General features: G+C 37.4%; 1 protein-coding gene across 1 annotated transcript in view; it reads left to right on the top strand.

The window, feature by feature from the left end:
• Positions 1 to 283: 283 nt before the first annotated feature.
• TNKS2 (tankyrase 2) overlaps positions 284 to 9,021 on the top strand; it is a 25,040-nt gene continuing 16,302 nt past the window's right edge. The window contains exons 1-11 of the mRNA XM_031061622.1: positions 284 to 341; positions 689 to 1,009; positions 1,955 to 2,050; positions 2,717 to 2,753; positions 3,062 to 3,137; positions 4,426 to 4,520; positions 5,076 to 5,142; positions 6,797 to 6,983; positions 7,908 to 8,029; positions 8,524 to 8,615; positions 8,699 to 8,777. Of these exons, the coding sequence (XP_030917482.1) occupies positions 284 to 341; positions 689 to 1,009; positions 1,955 to 2,050; positions 2,717 to 2,753; positions 3,062 to 3,137; positions 4,426 to 4,520; positions 5,076 to 5,142; positions 6,797 to 6,983; positions 7,908 to 8,029; positions 8,524 to 8,615; positions 8,699 to 8,777 (1,230 nt within the window). The remainder of the gene's footprint in view (positions 342 to 688; positions 1,010 to 1,954; positions 2,051 to 2,716; positions 2,754 to 3,061; positions 3,138 to 4,425; positions 4,521 to 5,075; positions 5,143 to 6,796; positions 6,984 to 7,907; positions 8,030 to 8,523; positions 8,616 to 8,698; positions 8,778 to 9,021) is intronic.

Genomic DNA, 9,021 nt, shown 5'->3' with positions numbered 1-9,021 from the left:
ACGTTTAAGAAAAATAACAGTATCTAAAATACTTAGGATAGCTGAACATATTGAAGAATGAGAAACATTATGCATGTAATGAATTATAGACAATAAGACTGCATGGGTATAGCCACTAATATTTTTTTTGGCAGCAGAAATATGCTTGCATGTGCAGTGAATGTGACTTACTGTGGCTGTGCAGATAAATTGGTTTTGCATGGACCATGTGTCTGATCCAGTTCTCATCCCAAGTATTTTGAGCTTCTGTTCTCTGTTAGGACAGGCAGGGTGGGTAAGTGGCATGGTGAGACTCAAAAGTGAATTTGCTGTAGGGTCTGTGGTTCTTAGGCGAGGTGCTGGTAAGCTAAGATATGTACCACTGGTGTTTCGTGGAACCTTTGAGGTGGCCTTTGGAACATAACCAGATGGGTATAATGGCTACAAGCAGAAATCTTAAAGCATTCTGGCCTCATATGGAGATAATAAAGCAAATATAGATACAGTTTGATGTCCTAGTTCATTTGCCATTATAGAAGTATGCCAGATGCAGCTGAAATTTGAGGGAACCCTATCAAGATATTAATTGTTTCTGAAATCTTTAATATTACTTTTCTGCTGAATTCAATCTAAGTTTTAAGAGTTTCAGAAGCATCCTTAGTGTGTAAATGCTTCTTTAGCAAACCATGCCACTTGTGATTGTCTTTAGGAGTGGTTACTGTGACTGGAGTTTGTTGGTTTAATCTGCACATCTGGGGCAGGAATTTCTCTTACCCCACCCTGAAGCCTTTTCTCCCTTTTCCAGGTTTTGGTCGGAAGGATGTGGTTGAATATTTACTTCAGAGTGGTGCCAATGTCCACGCACGGGATGATGGAGGCCTTATTCCCCTTCACAACGCCTGCTCCTTTGGCCATGCTGAAGTTGTCAATCTGCTCTTGCGGCACGGTGCAGATCCCAATGCTCGAGATAATTGGAATTACACTCCCCTTCATGAAGCTGCCATTAAGGGGAAGACAGATGTCTGCATTGGTAATTTTCTCCCACTCTTCCTGTGACTGACTCACTTGTTTTCACTGTGGAAAATCAAGAACCCTTTTAAGACCATTTTAACTCTGTGGAGCTATGGCTGATACAAGGGTTAAAAGTAAACATCTTTCATAAACCTCAGTTCATATGTCACTGTTACAAGATACAGGTTTTTGGATCTTTTTTTATAATTGTCTACCTATAAAGGTTCATCATGGGAAAAGTGCTTTAAAGTGACATGGTGGAGCTAAATTCTCTTCTGTTTCAGCCTAGACTGTTATGCTGCCTTCTGCTTCTGATCACAGTGCAGTGAGAAGAACAAAAGTGATCTTAATAATGGATTCATTCTCTCTTATGTGTAGCAGCTGCGTTAAACTAGTTAAGGATGGGAAAACTTCAATTATATTGACTACCTGTTTTACGTACACAGTTCTTAAGAGGAACTCTTTAAGGAGGAAGTAGAAAGTTAGACACGTAGTCAAGACACATTTCTTGATTGTGTGGTTTGCTTCTATTTACTTTAAGAGAGCTGTGAAGCTCTAGAGAGCTGTACAGATAACATTGCCTGTCTGACCTGAGTGCAGCATGCATGGCCTGCCACTGCTGGTCTGCAGGTTAGGAGAACACAGGATTTGGGCCAGCATGCTCTGGAGCTGATGGAAAATAGCTGAGTTTTGTGGTGGGTTGGTCACAGGCTTTCAGCTGAGATTGTCTGTTGTCAGTCTCTAGTTGTTCTCTTTCTGATCTGCTTTTTTCTCTTGAAATGTGTCTAGACATGTTTCATCAGAGACACTGGTCACAGATGACATTGCAGAATGCTGACATTAAAAATTTGAAAAAGGAAGTTAGAATGTTTCTTTTGTTGTTTGAAGATTACAGTAATGATATGTCTCATAAACCTTGTCTTCTAGAATTGTTTTCTTATGGAAAACTTTGGCATTTTTGTAGTACTGTTGCAGCATGGTGCTGAACCAACCATCCGGAACACAGATGGAAGAACAGCTTTGGATTTAGCAGACCCGTCTGCAAAAGCAGTGCTGACTGGTAAGTGATAATCTTTAGATTCCTTTATGACTAGTAACAGTTGAATTGATGTAACACAGTAGTTAGGAGCTTGTCTATTTGATACTACTTTAACTTGTTTCTGGTTTAAAATTCTAAATAGAATTCCCATATGGCTTTCATCATCTCAGTCATGGCATGTGTTCTGGATAGTTTATCATGCTAGTTCAGTAATTAACTGTCAAATTTTTAGAGTCATAGACTGGCTTTTAGAATGGCTTAGGTTGGAAGGGACCCTGAAGATCACTTAATTCCATCCTCCTGTCATGGGCAGGAACATTGACTAGACCAGGCTGCCCAGACCCCATCGAACGTGGCCTTAAACACATCCAGGGGCAAGGAATCCACAACTTCTCTGGGCAGCCTATTCCAGTGCCTCACTACCCTCTGAGTAAGGAATTTCCTCCTAACATTTAATCTAAATCTCTCCTCTTCCAGTTTGAGCGCATTTCCCTTTGTCCTATCGATACCCGCCTGTGTAAAAACTCGCCCTTCCTCTTTTTTAAAAGCTCTCTTTAACAACTGAAAAGAGTGTTTGTAAGTACTCTAGCACTTATGTTCTCTAAAATTTTTGAAGAGGAGGATAAATAGTGAACTTCACATACAGATACTTATTTGATAGCTAAAGAAAGCCCTTTTGTCTTCTAGGTGAATACAAGAAAGATGAGCTCTTAGAAAGTGCCAGGTATGTATGTTTGGAAAATAAGTGTAATTAGTTATATTTGCAGAATTTTGTGTAATTAATATATAGATATGTAGTCTTTGGAGCTTGCATTCCATCTAGATGCTAAGTTTTGCCTGTTTTCTGTGAATGAAGCTACAAAAGTGGTTGCATAAATGCATTTTTGTTTTCTCTTTAATGCTGACAATACAGAGGGGAATGTGTTGCTTCAGATCTGTTGAACATTACCACAGTGAAAAATATAAAACCAAAATAAGCTACTAAAAATTGGGATAAGAATATTTCTGCTCATTTCACATCTTGTTTTTCAGGAGTGGAAATGAGGAAAAGATGATGTCTCTTCTTACACCATTAAATGTTAACTGTCATGCAAGTGATGGCAGAAAGGTATTTTTGTTTAAAACTGATTTAAAAGTAGTTATCTCTTATGTGATCAAGTTATTGTTTGGCCAGATTTTAAAAATGTTAAGCATAAAATCTACTTTCTTCACTGTATGTGGGAAAATAAGATTCCACCTCTCTAGCAGCCAGCTGAGGTTTTTTTGTTTGTTTTTTAATCTTAAAAGGACTATGCATGTAATTCTGTATAGGAGCAATAAACAAACACCTTCTCAGTTGAAGCTTCAGCTTGACCTTCATATCTGCAGTGATAAAGAAACGAGGCCTTTGCACAGATTTTCGTCCCTGTCAGGGAGAAACACAGGTGCTTTATTTGACATACACCCTTAGGCAAGTTGCTGCTCCTGATTCAGGAGCAAGCTGCTCATTGCTGTAAGTAATGGTAAAGAAATACATTAAAATGTTCAGAATCTCCTTTCTGAAAAATACCGAGTCTTCTGGGTTCAGCCCCTAGCTTACAGAACATTCAGGTTATTGAGTATCACTTTTTGGCATTGTTATTCTCATTAAGTATTTGTACTTATTCACCCAAGTCTTGGTTTAGTTACTTCCCTTTTGTGAAGCTTTGTGGTAAGATACTGGGATCTCCAAACCACTGATACATCTCTGTTTTCTCATCTGGTTATGAGGCTTATCCTCTAGGAACTGTAGAAATCTGGTTCAGTGGATGGGTTTGTAAATGGAAGAGGATAGGATTCCTCCTCACTAATTCATAGCTCTGCCTTTAGTGCTGCTGATGCTTGTATGCATTTGCTAGAAAAGATCATAGAGCAGTTAGTCATCAGTCTGCTCTCTGGAGGGTGAGAATTTAGAAGAGATGAAATTTCCCCCACACCCTGCTCACTGCATTCACAAATGTGGATAACAATCCCTCTTGATAATTTTCAAACTTCAGTGATTGGCAGAGAGACTTCTTCATAGTTAACAGTCGTTGTTGCTAATGGTCTTCCCTACTTCCCCTTTCACAAGAATGTAGTTTGTGCCAGGAAAGTATTTATAGCTAATGGTAGGCTAAAAAACCAAAAATGGCCTTTGTATTAGTGATGGAGTAAATTTGGGATTTGTGTTTATGTTGACTTCAAGAGTAGTCAGTGAACAATGAACATAGTTATCAAATGTCTGGTTCAAGCACTCTGAGATTTTTTTTTTAAGCTTCTAAAGCTTAAAGGACTTAAAGGACTTCAGCATTTAGTACTGCTAACAAGTTCTGGAAAAAGAAATAGAAACTCAACCTTGATTTGGTGTTACTGATTCATTCTGCATTCTCTTGTTTCAGTCTACTCCATTACATTTAGCAGCTGGGTATAACCGTGTGAAAATAGTCCAGCTATTACTGCAGCATGGAGCTGATGTGCACGCTAAGGATAAAGGGTAGGTTCCTTTTTCCCTTTGTTCAGAATAAACAGAATCCATAAAAAATTGAGGTGAAGTAAAGAGCAGTAAAACTGTTTTAACCACAGAGAATTTCCAACTTTAGACTGTTTTCTCACCTTTAACCTTTCTGTTGTGACAAAAAGCAAGTTAGTTGCATTAGTTAGTTGGTTAGTTTTCACAGGAGAAGATATTACAGCATTGTTCTTGTGAAAAAGGATATAATTAGGGTCACTCCTGAACATCCCCTGCAGATAGTTCTTCCTGCTTAGGGTTGCAATTCTGAGTGGAACCATTTCCTCTGCAGTGAGACAATGCAATTCACCTCTCATCTTCTGATTGTTTTGGATGGTTACTGTTCTGATAAATGCTAATGGGATTTTCTGGTTTCTTCTTCAGCTTCTTACTTCCCCACAGTTTCATTTGAACATTTGTCATACTATTTTTGTAAAATGTTCAGCATGAAGTGTAATGCCAGCTGCAATGTGTTAGATGCATTTGAAATTAATATATGTGTACTAAACTAATCATCCTTCTCCTTTTTCTTCCATGTAGAGATCTGGTACCACTTCACAATGCCTGTTCCTATGGTCATTATGAAGTAACAGAGCTTCTAGTAAAGGTTGGTCTTTGAAGAGATCAAATTGCATATTATTAAATAAGAACAGTTTATAATAGACTAATACAAGTTGCATATTTTCTTATTTCGTACATAGATTTACAAAACTTAAAGAATGATAAATTGCTTTTGCTCTACATGTTAGTGATTATTAAGCTGGAGCTACAGAATCTTCTGCTTGCAAGGAAGCTTTTTCTTTATAAATATGCTTTCTGTTTTTAACTCTCTCTGCTCCAAAGTTAAATATTTTCATACCACCAAGTAGGTACTGCTTATCTCAATCCAAAAAAAAAAAAAGGCACCGAAAAACACCCTACAAGCTGATGTTTTGAGTTTGACAGTAGAAGAATATTTTAGAAGACAAAGCAATAACAGAGGTTTAAAAATAATACTGGTAAAGATAGTAAATGTTTTAAAATTAAAGAGCAGTTAGTCTTTGGAGGAAATTAACTTTACAGCATCAGTTCTGGCCCTGAATTGTAGCCTTTACCCCAAAGAAGGAGAAACCTGTCAGTTTTCCTAGATGAAAGGGAACTCTTGGAACTGAAGCAGTGTATCTGGATTATGTTAGTCTTGAAGATAAGTATGATACACATTAAACTAGTGGCTTGAAGATGTGAGCTGCAGCATAGTATGTGTACTCCACCAAAGGAGTTTTGAGCTGTGCCTATTCTCAGCTGCCACAGCAAATCAAGATTGTTATAAAAACTGAGAGTGTTCTGATATCTAACTCCAGACATTTGGCTGCTCAGGGAATAGCTCTTGTTCTGCTATGTGTGTTTCAGCCCCCTACTAATTCCATATATCTTTCTATTTGTTTAGCAAAAAATTAAGTGAAAAAAACCTATTGAAATAAGCTTACATTGCAGTAAGTGTAAAGAGTCGTGATTTTTTTTACTTCAGGGGCCAGTTGTAAAGTGAATTTTTACAGTGGTGGTACTAGACACAACCCCACAAATGAGCTTTTGCCTATACACTACTGTGTGTCTTAACAATTTAGCTAGAGTTGTATTCTGTATTGGATTTCTGCTCTAGAGAATTCTGAATTACTTTTTGCAAAGGTATACATCTTTAAGAGAAGCAATGGGAAAGAGCATGTACTTGCTTACAGACTGAATTTGAAGTACAGTCAAAATGTTACTGGAGAAGAATTACACATACGTTACTCATCCAGGGGTATTACTTGTAGAATCTTGTACTTAAATGTTTTGAACTAAAATTGAGTGCCCATCTCAGTTTAGATACCGTGGCATTCATATCTTGGGGGTTATTCACAGAACATGTATTTATCTTAGTGCATCTGGTCACTCTAGACATTTTCTAGAGCTGCAAAGAACCAGAGCTTGTTCACAGGTGATTTGGAGAATGTGAATATTTCTCTGATCTGACCTGTAGCAGAGCTCCTTTCTTTTCTGAAATAAGCCTGAAAAGACTAGCTAGCCTTTGGATTCTTTGATTGTACCTGTGGGACACCAGGTGATTAAAAACCACAATGTGCTGAAATGTTGTGTTAGATTGAAAATTAGTGTCTTGGAAACAGTTTGCATATAAGCATTGATTTTTATTTTAACAGTCTACTGTATTAAAACTAATAACATAGTCTTTTGCTAACGTCCTGGTTTTGATTGCATCTTTTTTTACCCCTTTCCCTTTCAAGCATGGAGCATGTGTGAATGCAATGGATCTGTGGCAATTCACCCCTCTGCATGAAGCAGCTTCTAAGAACAGGGTGGAAGTATGTTCTCTTTTGTTAAGTTATGGTGCTGACCCAACACTGTTGAACTGTCACAACAAAAGCACCATTGATTTGGCTCCAACGCCCCAGTTAAAAGAACGATTAGCATGTGAGTATCAAGTGGGATCAGTTCTGCAGTTACAGCTTGTAATGTGTCATTAGATTCCCTAGACAGTGACCTGCCAGGACCCAGATTTGGAAAATGCTTACGCTTTAACAGTAATTGTGCAATGTTACACAGTATATTTCACTGTTTATAATTTGAAACTGCTGTATTTTCTGAATGAAGGCATTTAAAATTTTAATGTCAGTTTTATAGTCAAGTGGTTGTGATGGGTTTTGTAGCTTTTCCCCTATTAAATGCTTTCTCTCATGACCTTGCCAGTACACTTTCATATCCCATACTTGTTCCTGTCATTGCATCAAGATTGTTGAAATATTAATTTTTATTCCACAGTATTTTTCTTTGAAGAAAAGAGTAACTGTTTGGAATGCTGAATACGTTTGAATGTGCCACAATTACTGAAAGTTAAAAAAAACTGATGAAGGGCATTGATTTTTGTCCAGCAAACTTAGAGTGAAAAGAGTGAACTCAGATTCTGTCTTTGAGTGGTGAAACAATAACTTTCTGGGATATTTACAAGAATTGTCAGTAAATACTACACTAGACTTCATGAAAGCATCTAGAAAGGGTTTTCCAGAAATAGGTCAGAAGTAGAGATTTTTATATGCCTGAGTTAGTACCTGTGTGAACAGTAGAACCTACAGAGTGGCGAGTGAAATAGATCTTGGGCAGCCAGTTTGATGTGTTTGGCTTTGGTTTAGAAACAAAGCAAAAGCTGTGTAGTGTTTTGACTTAACTAACAAGTTCTGTCAATTGATGTAATAGCTTGAGTCAGACTTGGAAATGTGTGCTCCATGGTCTGCTGAATACAATTAATTTCTTTTTTTTTTAACTGAAAGAAGCAATTCTCTTGATCCTTCTTGAGCCAAGGAGTGTAACCCTCTGCTATGTATTTCTTTGTTTTTTAAGATGAATTCAAAGGTCACTCACTGCTGCAGGCTGCAAGAGAATCGGATGTAGCTCGTATAAAGAAACATCTTTCTTTGGAAACAGTGAACTTCAAGCATCCTCAGACACATGAGACAGCATTGGTAATATCTCAGCATTTATTAATGGTTTTGTATATATTGTGACTAACCTAAGCACACTAGCTAATAGTTTAGCAATAAATACTGCAGTGTCAGGTGCTGTAATTCAGACCAACCTGGAATACCCAGTGTCTAGCTAAGCAAATAACACTGACTGGTATTTTGTTGTTAATGTTAAGAACAACATAAATTATTTAGGCCTGTTTAGATAGTCTAAATGACTGGGTTTTGTAGAATAGTCTTATTTTAAGCAGCAGCAATCTATGTACGCTGGCTTTGTTTTGATGGTTTCCAGCAGTTATTAGAAAGGGGAGTTCTTGAAAATACCAGAGTAAATCCAAAAGCCTGCGTGGAATCTTCCAAATTAATAAGTGTCTGCAGGTTTTGGGGTTTTTTTCTGTTGTCTTTGTATGTCAGCAGCTCTTAACTGCCAGCTGATCAGCAAAACCTGGATATTGCCAGCTAGTTGTTAATTGTAAACTTTTTCATGTTTACAGCACTGTGCTGCTGCATCTCCATATCCTAAGAGGAAACAAGTATGTGAATTGCTGCTGAGGAAAGGAGCCAATATCAATGAAAAAACAAAAGAGTGAGTGTTTACAAATGAATGCTCTTAACTGTTTGTGTAGAAGATTTTGCAAAATACATTTTGAATTTTTTTTTTTTTTTTAGCTTCTTGACTCCTCTGCATGTGGCATCAGAAAAAGCTCATAATGATGTTGTTGAAGTAGTTGTGAAACATGAAGCTAAGGTATGAGTATCATACTTTTGTTGACATTCATATACTATACAGGTTTTCACACCAGGAGAGTGGAAGTTTTTGTAAAACAACTTGTTTTGGAAAGTTCTAGATTTGTAGACTTCAGCCACAGGCCATCAATCCATCAGTACAGCCCTATACATTACAGAATCATCATTGGTTTGGTCCTGTTTTTAAGAAGTGAGGACGTAGTTCTCTCTGGGAATGGAAAACTTTCAAAATGTCTTATTCAATG

This window comes from Geospiza fortis, unplaced genomic scaffold, assembly GCF_000277835.1.
Source record: "Geospiza fortis unplaced genomic scaffold, GeoFor_1.0 scaffold130, whole genome shotgun sequence".
In the NCBI taxonomy this organism is placed as follows: domain Eukaryota; kingdom Metazoa; phylum Chordata; class Aves; order Passeriformes; family Thraupidae; genus Geospiza; species Geospiza fortis.
Note: the sequence above shows the minus strand (reverse complement) of the source record. Positions and strands in the feature narration are given on the sequence as shown.